The sequence below is a fragment of the Pelodiscus sinensis genome, chromosome 7, assembly GCF_049634645.1.
Source record: "Pelodiscus sinensis isolate JC-2024 chromosome 7, ASM4963464v1, whole genome shotgun sequence".
Classification (NCBI taxonomy): Eukaryota; Metazoa; Chordata; order Testudines; family Trionychidae; genus Pelodiscus; species Pelodiscus sinensis.
This window is the reverse complement of record NC_134717.1, coordinates 11,414,438-11,428,053: the sequence shown is the minus strand read 5'-3', so window position 1 is coordinate 11,428,053 and position 13,616 is coordinate 11,414,438. Positions and strand designations below refer to the sequence as shown.

At 43.4% G+C, this 13,616-nt stretch overlaps 1 protein-coding gene across 6 annotated transcripts in view; it reads left to right on the top strand.

Moving 5' to 3' along the window:
* Window positions 1-13,616, top strand: part of HEG1 (heart development protein with EGF like domains 1) — a 99,299-nt gene that overhangs the window by 26,431 nt on the left and 59,252 nt on the right. For 5 of the 6 annotated variants that reach the window (XM_075933177.1, XM_075933176.1, XM_075933174.1 and 2 more), the window contains exons 2-3: window positions 12,181-12,525; window positions 12,739-13,065. In XM_075933177.1, the coding sequence (XP_075789292.1) occupies window positions 12,181-12,525; window positions 12,739-13,065 (672 nt within the window). The remainder of the gene's footprint in view (window positions 1-12,180; window positions 12,526-12,738; window positions 13,066-13,616) is intronic. The other variant, XM_075933173.1, reaches the window with a different exon arrangement.

Genomic DNA, 13,616 nt, shown 5'->3' with positions numbered 1-13,616 from the left:
AGGTGCCCCAGAAGTGTCAAGTATTAATTATTTGAAGGGCTTAGGTTTGTTTTTATGGATTATTTTGAACAAAAGTCTTTGTCTACACAAAATGTTCCCCTCTAACTGAACTAGTAAGACCGGTACAGAATGAGTATGTGGCTCTCGTCCAAGATATTGGGTCCAATGTAGGGGTAGCAAGGTAAATTTAAGTGGCCTGTGATATACAGGAGGTCAGGTGAGATGGTCTAATACTCCCTTTTGGCCTTAAGGTTCACTGTCCTACAGTTTCAGTTTGAAACATTTGAGCTCCACACACCTTTTCCGGTGTAAGAGCCTGTCTCTGTGAGTTGCAGATCACTCACTACCTCTTGGGATCAGTTCCCATGTTGTTAATGAAGTCTATTCCTATTGAAAGAGTTTTCCTACACCTTACCATTTAAATAAGTGTATACAGCTGCTGGGAACTGCCTAATAGAGCAACAAACCAAGTGATACTCGGTTTAAAATTCAAAAAGTAATGAATCTTTACATACAAGCAGCAAGCTAGCTTCCTCGGAAATACTGTTCCATCAAGCCCAGTGTAAATTTTCTAACAGAAACTTTCCAAATTGTTTTTGTTTCCTTTCCTTACACTTACTAGCACACAGCAGAAAAGTCTGTGCTATAAATTAACTCAGCAGTGACATTGTCCTGATGTTTCAAAACTTAGTTCACTCCATTCAACCTGTATGGTACACACCCATGAAGCTGCCAGGGGTTTTACTCTTTTTCTTTTTCTTTTTCTTTTTTTTTTTCATCCAGGATGTTTTTTCTTGCTTTTTTATTGTTCCAATGACCTAGCAGCTCCACTTTGGTGGAGTCGTGCCAGTCAACTTCCTCTCCCAGCAGTCTGACAGACTCCAGCAGCACTGCCCTCAGAAAGGAGCAAAAGTTAAAATGACAACAAAATAGCTCTCTAATGGGCTTTTCTCTTTCTTCAGCTGCTTAGGGCCTGAAGCATTGATGCTCTTGTCTAGCTAATGAAAACATCAAGGGAACTTTAAAAAATGGGGTGGAATTTGCACAATTGACTTCTTTATTGTGCTTCGTTGTAAAAGGAAAGGCCTGAAAGATTTTGAAAATAAATCAAAATCTTGCTAGTATTTACCATTAGAAATCGAGGTCTCTTTGCATGCTGTGGGTGGCTGGGGAATTATTAGGATCATGTAGCTGATAGTCAAACGGAGGAAGGAAGTGAATTTTTGGTGTTCCTATTCTTCATAGGGCTTGGAAGATAGTTTTTCTTTGTATTTAACTAAACCATAGAGAGAGAAGCTTCCTTTCCGTAAGGACTTGGCATCCCTGAGAAGGCCTGAGAAGTCCCCAGTAAACCAGCTCTGATTCCTCCAAGTTCAACAACAACAGCAGGGAAGGCCAGGAAGTTTCTGAGATTTCTAAGGTGAAAAACCAGAAATCAAAACCCTTTTAGGCTTTTTAAGTCTATCTCAGACAAATATAAAGGACAAACTCCTTCCAGCCCATTGCCCCCATGTCCTGTCTCTTTTTCAAGTTAGTCCTCCCCTGTCCTATGACCTTATTGCCTACCCTTAAGGTGTGTCTAGACTACATGGCTCCATCCACAGAGCCATGTAAATTAGTGTATTTGGCATAGTCAAAGAAGCGGGGATTTAAATAATCCCTGCTTCATTAAAATAAACATGGGTGCCGCGCTGTGCCAACGATCAGCCGATCCGACACAGAGCGGCAGTCTAGACGCAGATCTGTTGGCTGGGGAAGCCTGTGCCGATCGATCCCTTATGCCTCGTGAAACAAGTTTTAAGGAGTCACCAAAAGGGACAAGCTGTGTTCTTCAGTGATTCAGCTGTTAGATTGTCTCCTATAGGCTGGGTTGTTTTTTTTTTTTTCATATAAAGTTTGATTGCTGGCTGGTGATTGCTACAGATAAAAGATTCCCTTGCAGTTTTTGATTGGTGTGTTAAGTTTTTCGAAACAGGAGCAATGAGAACAATGATTGAGTGACGGACATAGACACCTCGTGCTGTGTTTGTGTCTGACATTGTCATATTTATGGTACCACTGCCTATATGGCTAGTGTGTATTCAATTTCCTAATATCGGAGGGGCTGAGGGGGGAGTGGAATGTGTTCTCAATACATTTGCGTAAGTGCTTATTGATTCCTTCTTTGTATGCATGTATTGTGGTAGCATAAGTGCTCCAGTTCTAGGCCAGGAGTCCATTGTGGTAGGCATTGTGAGTGGGCATTGCCAGGCTAGTTGTCCTACTGTTAATCTTGGACAATTACAGTTTTCTTCTTTGAAGGAGTCTATGCAAGATATCAACCAAATTTCCCACTTAAGAGACTGGGAACTACTTGAGAGTTTTTTTTTTTAAGAAGTGGGAAAAGTTTCACTCTCCTTGAGACCTGCAAAAGGTTCAGTCCCCAAACCCAATAGTTCCTCAAGATTCTTTGGAGGTCTGGGCCATGCATGAAGAGGACACAAGTGTCTCTCTAACACTTGCAAGCTCTGGCAAGTGCTAGTGACGTCCACATGCAGTGGTGTTGATGGTAGGAGTGGGATGCGTATGCTGAGCCAACTAGCGTGAGCTCACACAAAGGTGCCCTGAAGGGTTAAGTTGGGGGCTCTGTTCCATAAAGAGTGGTTGTACCCTCTACCCCATGAAGCCTCTTCCAAGAGGAGACTTGTGAGAAGACAGAGACGGGGAGTGTGCGGTGGAGACGGTGCTGGACAACAATCTGGATTTGCCATTTCGTGTTTCCTCTGCTTGTTAAAGCAGAGAGGAGTGAACGGGTGAAATGGGCACAATGGGAAAAAAATAAAGCACATTGCCAATGCATCTGTTCCTTGTCTCCTAGCTCATTGGAGACATACCAGAGCTCTCTTTGAGGAGTAAATGTTTTGAAAAGTAAAGTGCAAATGCTGAACAGAGACAAAACCACATTGGGGATATTGGACACGGAGTTAGATTTAATTTGTTTCTTGGGTGATGCTGAATTAAAAAGTAACTTGCCTGGATGGAGAGTGGCCTGCTAGAATCTGGGTGTGCGGCCTCCAGAGCAAGCCCCTGCTCTTACCTCATGCAGTAGCTTGAAGTTGGATGGGATACAAAGGGTATTCTTATGAAGGGAGCATTTGGAGAGAATGTTTTCTGATGATGCCCTCCATTGTGGCATTATTGTAAGTCTATTGAGTCATGGCTAGTGTTAGTTAGCAGGTTATTTCCTAGAGCAGTGGTGCGTAACCTTTTTTCAACCACGACCCCCATATACTCGTGTGGTGACCCCCAAGATAATTTGAGCAGTGCGGCATGGCGCTTAGATCTGCCAGCCTGGGCCCGGCCGTTGGCGGCCCCCCAGGAAAACATCTGTGCCCCCCTTGGGGGTCACGACCCACAGTTTGCACACCACTGTCCTAGAGATTATGTTCTTAGGTCCCTTGCCTATTTATAAATACTGACAGAAACAATGAAGAGGTGAAATGTGTGTTGCAATCCACCCCCCCCTTTAATTCTTCTCACGGTTAATGCGCACAAAGCCCCTTTTGAAGGAATAGTATCAACATGTTTTTACTGAACTGACCAGTTTAAAGTCTGACAAGTTTTTTTATGCATCAGATTTTTTTTCTCCATGCTTTTTCAGGGCAAGGACAAGGAAGGAAACTGAAAGTCCCACAGAGCCCTGGTCAGTCCAGATTTAGGGCTGTAGCTTTTGTTCATACAAACTCGCTTGGCTCCCAAATGGCCTCCACCCATAATCATTACATCCGCAGCAGTGTTTCAAAACATGACACAGAGCCATTTTCCTGGTGGCTGATAAAGACGCAGCAGAGAAATATGTGCCACCTAGTGAGGCTGGACAGATTCAGCAAGTAGATGGTTTGCTCTGTTCTTAATTTATTCTTCATAGCCTAACCTGGGTCCTGAAGTTTTCCTACAACTGGCAAGGAGATTTCTGTTTAGATTTTTTTTCTCTGTCTCAGTCTGATGCTGAGATTAGTTGAACAGATGTGAGTGTTACAATTTCGACTTCTCTTTCTCATGAGAGATCTACTTTAGTATGCATAAAACAATGAGTGACCCTGTGGCACCTTAGGGTGCATCTGCACTGCACCTGGAGCTCAAAATAAGCTACACAATTTGAGCTATGCAAATTGCGTAGCTTATTTCAAAATTTGGTGCTGTCAAGACAGCGCCAAATTTCAAAATAAAGCGGTATTCCGAAACGTCCCTTAAACCTTGTGGAATGAGGGTTACAGGAATGCTGGAATAGCGCGTCCGTTATTTCAAAATCTATTTTGAAATAGTGGACTGCTTTAAAGACAAAGAATAGCTATTTTGAGATACTTTCAATATCCCAAAATAGCTCCGCATTATATACATAGTCTTAGAGACTAACCAAAATTATGAGACTCATGAGCTTTCGTGGGCAAAATCCACTTCATCAGATGAATTGTAGTGGAAATAACAGAAACTAAGTTTAGTGTGTGATAGCCCCAGAAAGCTATAGAATGCACAAAACATCACCTTATTTTTCACATTAGTAACTTAATACAGCTGCACCGTACAATGAATTAGGAATGTTAGATATCGGGTAATTGAATAGTCGTGTAACTGCATGAACTCTTAATGGTTACACTACTCTGTAGTCCCTGGGTTTGGAGCCGGCAGCCAGTATGCTCCGGCCCCACTCCTGGAGAGCCCCCTGCCACCCTGTACTGCTGTCTCCGCATCAGAGACACCAGTGCGGGGTGGCAGGTGGGAGCTGGTCCGCAAGGGGAGCCAGTTTAAAAACAGAGACTTCTAGGGGATTGGGGGAGGCTGACACGAAGCAGCCTCTGTCGGAGGCGGCCCAGGCTGGCTGCAGACAGAGACTGGTCCAGCAGCACCCCCTGTCCGTGTGGGAGGGGGGGGGTCCAAGTTCCCCGTGAGCAGAGGCTGCTTCAGCCTCTGTCCGCAGGGAGCTCAGACCTCTCCCTCTCTCCCCCCAGGCAGGAGCTGCTGCCGGGGACCAGCCTCTGTCTGCAGCCAACCTGGGCCGCCACGGACAGGGCCCAGGCTTGCCGCGGACAGAGGGTACTCCATCGGATGTCTGCGGGGAGCTCGGGCCTGCCGTGGACAGAGGCTACTTCACGGCAGCCTCTCCTGGCCCTCTTCCTCCATGCTGCTGTGTGGGAGTAGGCGGCACTGCTGAGCCGCTGAGGGGAACTGGCTTTTAAGGCAGCAAGGGGGATGCAGGAATTCAAGAAGTAAACAAGATCAACCCATAAGCCTAGGCTTATCAACTAACCGTATAGTTGACTACTCGCTGACATCCATACAATGTACCTGTCCTGTCCACTGCTAAATGTTACCTTCTCTCAAATGAGTCATGAAGGGGAGATTAACAGTCAGGCATATGAGAGGAAGTGACTGATGTGCATGATGGAAACTGAGCTCACAGTCCCTGTTTGTAGAATGGGGTGGCTACTAGATTCTCTTCTATCAATTTTTGCTGATAAATGATTCACTCAGATTTAATTAGCTCCCTGGTGAGAGGGGATAGTTTCTTCAATTCTAGAGGTTATATTAGGAAATCCCTTCCATAGAAGAGCAGAGAACAATGCTCAGTTCAGTGGCCATAAGCAGACAGATAAATTCATGCTGCATGGTTTGAACAGGTATTAGCTCTGGCCCTGTGGTAAGATTTCAGCCCAGGAGATCCTGTTCTGCTTGCCTTTTGCCCTTCCCTCTACAGTTTTAAAGTGATACAATCGTCTTCATTTCCTGCCCTAAAATGTATGGCATGCAGCTGTTTAACAGGAGCTGCCTTTCAGTCCAAGCTGCCTGCATTTCAGGGAGGGGACCCCTCTTTTAGGGCCTGTTCCTTTTGAAATCAGTTTAGGTTTTGCTGCTGTTTTCCTTGGGAGTGGGGTTGGGCTGTGCATTTGGCAGCCTCTATAAGATAAACAAGGATCAGCTTATGTAGTACTTGGCCTCCAGGAATAATCCTGAGGTGCTCAAGGGATTGGCGTTTGTGATTCATGGTCTGTCTGAATCAGTACTGTACTAATGTCCCACGTGGTTTTCAGTTTAGATACAAACCCAAGGACTTGATGGAAGATGGCATACAAGGGTAGAGGGTTGATCCTGGTCAAATTCCAATGTGGACAGTTAAATTTGACCTACCTAAATTCCCCCTGTAGTTCCAATTGGATATTGCTGCCTTCATTTCCTGTCCTAAAACTGTTGTGTAGTGTTCTGCACCAGAGGTGATGGCATTTCACAGGTAAGACAAGTAGATTACCTGGGAACAGGGCACAGGGGCAGCAGGTGGAGACCTTGGACTCAAGGGACCTGGTTCTAGTTTGGTTCTGTTACCGTTCAGCTAGGTGACCTTAGCTAAGGCTTGTGCTTCAGATCTGGCCAGTTGGCTTGTAAAAGCTGTGCCAGTTGCACACGCTTATAGGATCTGCTCTGCCCACCTCTGCTAATGTGGAATGGCCAAAGCAAACCAATGACCTATAATGACAGAATCTGAATAAAAGAGATTAGTCCATCCCTATCATTATTGGGAGTGAATAATAATGAAGAAGAGGGTTGTGCCAAAGTTAGGAATGATTCACAGCCAAACTCTCATCCCTTCCCATCTCCAGCCCGCCACAGGGAGCGTCTGCCTTGCTGTCAGAGTGCAGTCTGGTAGGCCTGATGCAACAGGAAGTGGAAATCCTGCTTTCTCCTGCTCTTCCTTCAAGCCCTTTTGGTCACAACCTTGCCCACTATTAGTAACCATGTGCTTTGTGAGAGTGGGCTTGAATGAAGTCCATTGAAAACATTGTGATTGGCATGTCGATTAATAACCACTTTCACGATGGCGCAACCTATGTGTGACATGACCCTCAAGGATGGAGGGAACTTTGGGTGCATAAGCAGGGAGAGACAGGGATTGTGATGCTGACGCAAAGAAGGAACTCACTAGAGCAGGGGAGGGAATAAAGTCCAGCCAAGTTGTGTAGACCTATTTTGATCCTGTTTGCATATGTTTGAAGACTTTCACAAGCTGCGTACTGAGCCAGGCTGAAAACAGCAGACCCTGGGGCTGAAAAATCTGCTGGCATTTTATCTGTTTATCCTGGACACATTATAACTGTACTGTGAATAAGTAGCATGTTTTTTGTGCTTATGAAGAAAAAGTAGCTCTTAAGATTAGATATGTCTGATAAGCATCATTGCAAGTTCGAACAGGAAACAAAAAAGCTGCAAGAGGTGCATCAATTTCACGTTACAGTTATATTTTTTCTTGGCTGGTGTGGTAATTGTAGGAATTTATTTTACTTTTAATCAAAGGCAACAGCTTAGCATGTGACAAATTTTTTCGTGACAAAACTGTACCTGAGCTATGGGACTGCCATAGTCTAAATCTTTTAATGGACCCGAAGGGACTGGACAGTCCTGCATTTAGTTTATTTTACAAGATGTTTGGGTTTGAGCCATTCTGCACAAGCTGAGGGTCATGTTTAAAGATCAGATTCTGTAAGAGAGTCGACAATGATTTGATTGTAATTGTCTCTCATCTCTGACGTGACAGCTGCATAATGAGGAAATATATTTTTTTTGTTAGAGAGAGAGCAATCATTACAAATTTTTGTCACATTTGATTCTTTCATTCGGTGTTGGGTATTATTGCATAATGTGGTCCACATTTTCAAACATAACTGAGCAAAACATGCCCACAAAACCCAGTAACTGAGCCTGCATTAGCAAGCTTGCTTCCTTTTCTCATGCAGGTGCACATACTTTGTGGGCATAACTGAAAGTACAATTCCGCTCTGCAAATGGCATTGTCTTACTCAGGATGACGCTGCTCCCTAGCTATATTCAGAATGACATCTACTGACTTCAGTGACTCCTGCAGAGCCAAACTAGTGTAAGGGAAGCAAACTCAATGATACCCTGAGAGAATGAACTGGATTCTGTTCTGGCTTGTAAACCATTGACAGAACCGTTAAGTTCTGAAAATAGTATTGGAATCTGCCCCCCGCCAGAGGTGGTGGCGTTGCACAGGTGTTAGTGAAGGCATAGTTTGAAGACGAGTGTGGCAGGCTATGTAGAAAAAGCCACTGGCTTCTTTTCACTTTTAATCTGATGCCGTTTGATCAGGAGTCGCTGGGAGCCCAGACGTGTGGAACCCCAGGTTGTCATTTTTCACAGAATTAGTTTTGCACTCGAGGCACCTGTGTTTGACCTGTCTTTTGCTATTGCTATGTGCACTTCTGCCTAGGTGTATCACGGAACTGTTGGTTCAGTGACAAGTTACTTAATAGCTTGGGAAGGGAAAGCTTGCTCCATCAGTATCAAGCTCGAAAGGGTCCTAAATTATCTGTTATGTTACATTTATTGAATCCAGCAAAAAACGAATGTGAGAGCTCCTCTGTGTGTTGCTCCAGCAGGGTGATCTGCTGTTTCACATATGAAAGTTTTTGGTGACAAATGGTGGATGCAGAGAATTTGCTGTCTCTTCCACAAACGTGCCCACATGTTTGAGCCTCATCCTGCTATACAAGGAAAGTCTGGGTACTGAGTTACAGATAAAATGCCCCAAACCTTTCCCAATGCTTCAGAAACCCTGAACCCAAAAGGGCCGTGGCAACAAGCAGCTTTGTGAAGTGGGTGTAGGCTTGGCTTGTGAGTCTCTGCTGGATGTAAGAATTCTGTTTGGAGAATTGGCGCTTATTTAGGAATAACAGCTGTATGCATCGTCTATCATCAGCTGATGTCAAAGCACATGATAAACTCTGCCAAACTCTGGTGGTTCTGATTGTGCTCAGCATTACACAAACGTATTATGATTGTATTCAGATTATTGTAGCACCTAGGAGCCCTAGCATTAGACCAGGGCCCTGTTGTGTTTCCTGATGTAAGATTACGTATGAATTTCCAGTTACTGCCGTTAGGGCTGACAAGTCCTTTGTACCAGGATCAGGCCCAGTATTTCATTATTCTCTGATTGGGAACCCTGATGTGCACAGTTGCAACACTCATACAATAGGAACTCCTGTATACTCACAAATATAGTTTATTGATACATTTAACACAGTCACAAACACCCCAGTTTCATAACCTAGGGAATGTACATGTATATTTCTGTATCATATACTCGCACCATTCCTTCTAGAACAACCTAAGTTGTTAACTGTTATCTTCCTCATCAACTTTACCTTCCTCATCATCACTAGTGGCCATCATTCTGACACTTCCCAAGGACTGTAACTTCTTTTCCTACTGCCTTTAGGCTGGGATGCCACTTTTATAATATGTTATGCTAATGTGGATATATATGATACATATTCAGTAAGGGATGTTTCCTTTTCTTATTTGTATTTCCTCACCTAATGTCGGTTCATTATCAAGTGTCTGTCATGATTGTCTCTCACATATGTTATTTCTGTCCCCCTGGGTTTTTCAGTCTGTGCTTGTCTACACTACAGAGAAGATCAAAGCTGCCACCGACGGTCTCTCAGGGTTCGAATTAGTGGGTCTAACGAAGACACTCTAATTCAAACTGAGGCTCCTGTTGGCGCCATTAGTCCTGCTCCTATGAGGTGTAAGGGAAGCCGAGCAGAGCGCATGCTCCGGTTGCCTTCTGCTGTGTGGACGGCACCAAAATGCGATTTAAGATACTTCAACTCCAGCAACGTAATTAATGTAACTGGCGTTGTGTATCCTAAGTCGTCTTTCTCCTTTAGTAAAAGGAAAGACTATGTAGCGCTTTAAAGACTTATGTAGCGCTTTAAAGACTAACAAGATGGTTTTGGGTTTTTCCAGGTAATGATGTTACTTCTAAATTTCAGGGTATTCTTGGAAGCCTCTATGCCATTGAAGGCTGCATAATCTAGGTGAAAGGTCCCAAATATAGGTGCATTGACTGCAATCTGGTGAAGGGTCCCAGGCATGTGCATGCTAGCTTTGCCTTAGTTCAGCATACAGGACATGGCCTGTCAGTTCCTTGTGTTACAGCCAAACTGCCAATATAAAGCTACTGTAGCTTATCGTAAACATATAATCAAAACCTTAAGGAGATCATAAATCTATATATCTATAGTCAAGCAAGCAGGTTAGCCCTATAGGCTACATTAGTTATGCTGGGGACTGTCCAAACACGGAACCAAAAAGTCCGTGCCCCTAGGGGTTTACAACCTGTATCAAAAACAGCCTGCCTGCCACAAGGTACTTACTATCTCAGTCAAACACTTTCCATCTTTCTCTCTTCTGGCTGAATTAACATTGAAATTGCTATATTTGAGAGAGATCACATCACCCAGGAAATGCAGCTACTTGTGATATGGCAGGTACACAATCAGGCCTGCCGACCAGGGGGCCAGGCGAGGGAGCAATTGCACAGGGGCCTGGAGCTTCTTGCTGCCGCTGCTGCTACTTCAGCAGTGGTGGTGGCTGGAGTCCTGGGCTCCTTTGAACACCCGTGGGAGTGCCACTCTATGGCGGGCAGCGCCATGGTCCAGGCAGTGCTAAGGGCTGACTGCCCTAGGCTCCGCCCCTTCTGCACTCAGCCCTGTCCCTTCCGGGGGTGCAGAACAGGGCCCTCATCCTCCCTTGCCCTGTGACCCATGGTGCCTGTCAGCCCCAGTGCGTGCTGCAATCCTACATGACACTTCTGGGAAGATCATTAAGAATACATACGAGGGAAAATGAGGTTAAATTGCCCCCTAGAATTTAACCAGAGTCTGGCAACAAACAGCTCTGCTCTTACAAAAAGTGCTATGGGTGGGAATACAGGCCAGGTAAGCCTGGTTAGCAGCAAGATCTTCAGTAGAGTCTGAATGATCCCGCTGCAGCTTTCAAAGAGATGAAATTGTTATTGACTTTGTGATGAAAATTTTCTCCAGGCTCTCCGCTCATTTTTTGGCCTTGTACAGAGTGGATGAAAAAATTTACATTTTACTGTATGACTCTTTTTAATGGATGCTACAAATTTTGAGGAGGAACAGGGAAGCGTGACATATTTGCGGGGAAATTAAAGAAAAATTAAGTTGCAGTTTCCCATCAGCTCTACTGCATAGTTTTCACAGGCTTAGTTCCATTTCACCCTGAGCACTGTCTTTTTCAGATTTCTTTGAGCAGAATGTAATTGAAATTCTGCCTGCATCTAGTTGATCACCGCACAGTTGTGTACATTTAACTATTGAACCCACTTTCAGAAGGAATCGTCATAAAATGATTCCCCTTAATGCTCAGCGAGCTGCAGAGGCACTCTTGTGATTCCGGGGATTCACTTCACATTAATAACTAGTTAACTTTCCCCTGATTGATCACTTTCATCTGCTGACCTCAAAGGGATGTACACAGACAGGTCAGCACTGTGATTCAGATTTTTTCACAGGTGCAGTCTAGAGAAAAGGCCCAGCTGTGAAAGAGGTCCTACCAATCCAGAGTGCTTCATTTTTGGGGTGCACACTGTGGGACATCCAGTCTCTGGCATTTAGAGGAACAGAGAAGACACCCCATCTCTTAGCATCAGTATTAAAGGAATGGTGCACAGCTGTGGTGATCTGAATTGAGGATAGAGTAGGGGGGCCCATGTTTTGTTTCTGATTCTACAACAGACACCAGCCAAAATTTTCTAATGCAGCCCTAATACTTTGGTGCCTCCTTTCTTTTTTCTCAGCTAGATTATGTCAATTTATTACTTCAGAGTACATTTTTCAGCTCATTATCCAGGCGGATAGAAGTTTCTAAATTCCAGGTTTTTTTAAACCATTGAAGTTCATTATAGCTCTTCCATTATTAAGAGGCATAATTGTTGGCTTCCAAAGCTAATTACTCTGTGGAGCTACTGTTAGGGATTCCAGATTATAAGTATTCCATCAATAATTTCTTTTTAAGGAAATCATTTTACTGTTTTTAGAATAATTCCCCAAAAACGTTTCCCAGATAAAGAGAGAGAACCAAATACAGCATGGCTTACATTGCACAAGCTCATGGATTTCTGAATTTTACATGATGGTCTAGATTCTCCTCTCATGGTATGTAAACACAAAGAAACTCTGAATTTCATCTTAATTACTCCAAATTCCCAGATAACAGAGAGCAAAGTCTGGCCCCGTATGTTATGATAAAAGGAGACTTGGTGTTCATGCAGACAACATTTTTAATGGTTTTTTTCACTTCCCTTACCCTGCCTTTCAGTCATTGGAAGCAGACATCAGACACTTACAAGTTTAGACATTGAAATGAGGACTTCCAATTTTCCTGTGGACAATATGGACACTCTGACTACATTCTCCAGAAGTGGAGAGAGGACGTTGCTGTCTATAACGAACAGTGCTATGCCCACAACTGCACCTGAAAGCACTATCTCTTATACGGAAATAATCAGTTCTGCCGATTTAACCCAGCACTCCTCTTCTGTAGAGCAGAGTGGAAGAATTAGCTCCTCAAGTGACAGGGTTTTCACTGAGCCTGGAATGGAATCTTTAATTGTACGGTCTTCTGAGATACCAACCTATTCATCTTCACAGAGTGATGCTCCAGGTGAGTTTTATCTTCCATAAGAGCAGTAGCTCCAGTAAGTCCTACCCAGTATTCTGCACCAAACGTAAGTAATGGTTTATAAAGTAATCATGCCCTATTTTTCAGAACTATATTCTGGGACATTCTTAATGTCACAGGGTGTGTGTGATCAGTTTTGTTGTTAGCACAAATGATAAAATACAGGCATTTTAATTTCTTTTTATTGTATTTCAGTCATTGGAAGCAGCCACCAGACAGCTAGCAATTGGGATATGGAAAAAAAGATTCCTAGTTCTCATGATGACCATATGTACATTTCACCTACATTCAGCAGAGGTAGGGAGAGGAGATTGCAGTTGCTAACAAACAGCATCACTTCCACGGATTCACTAAAAAACAGCACTTTTCATGCAGAAATTGCCGTGTCCTCAGATGTAACCCACTCCTCATCTTCTATGTCTTGGACTGAAGGAAGTAATCTATCATCAGCTAGTCCTGATCTCCTGGAGTCTTCAACGGGGCCTTTACTTATACATTCCTCTTTAAAGAGTGATTTCTCAGGTGAGATTTACAGTCCATAAGATTGTCATTTCATAGCAAAAATATTATAATACATTACCAAATGCAGTTTAAAAAATAGGAATTGTAATGCTGAGTGCTACTATTTTTATTGAAAAGTAAACAGGGTTTAGAGACAAACCACAAGAATTATCTGATGGCTGTAAAATATGTCTTGCGGTGAGAGATTTCAAGAACTCAGTCTCCTTAGGAAACAGAAAGTTAAGAGGTTACTTGAACATAAATTGATATTGGATAGTAGACTCCTCTTTTATTTAGCAGTCAAAGGCATAACAAGGCCTTATGACTGGAAATTGAAGGTAGACAAATTCAAACTGCAAATTTGTATCAGCCAGGACAATTAGAACAATTTTCTGAGGGTTATGAGGGATTCTTATGCATCTGAAATCTTTAAATCAAGTTTAGATGTGATGCTGAAAAGATACATGCTCTAGTTCAGCCACAGGTTAATCAGCAGGTGAAATTCTGGGGTCGTTGGTTGAATTAGATCACAATGGTCTTTTCTGGCTTTAAAAATAATTAATAGTTTAGAT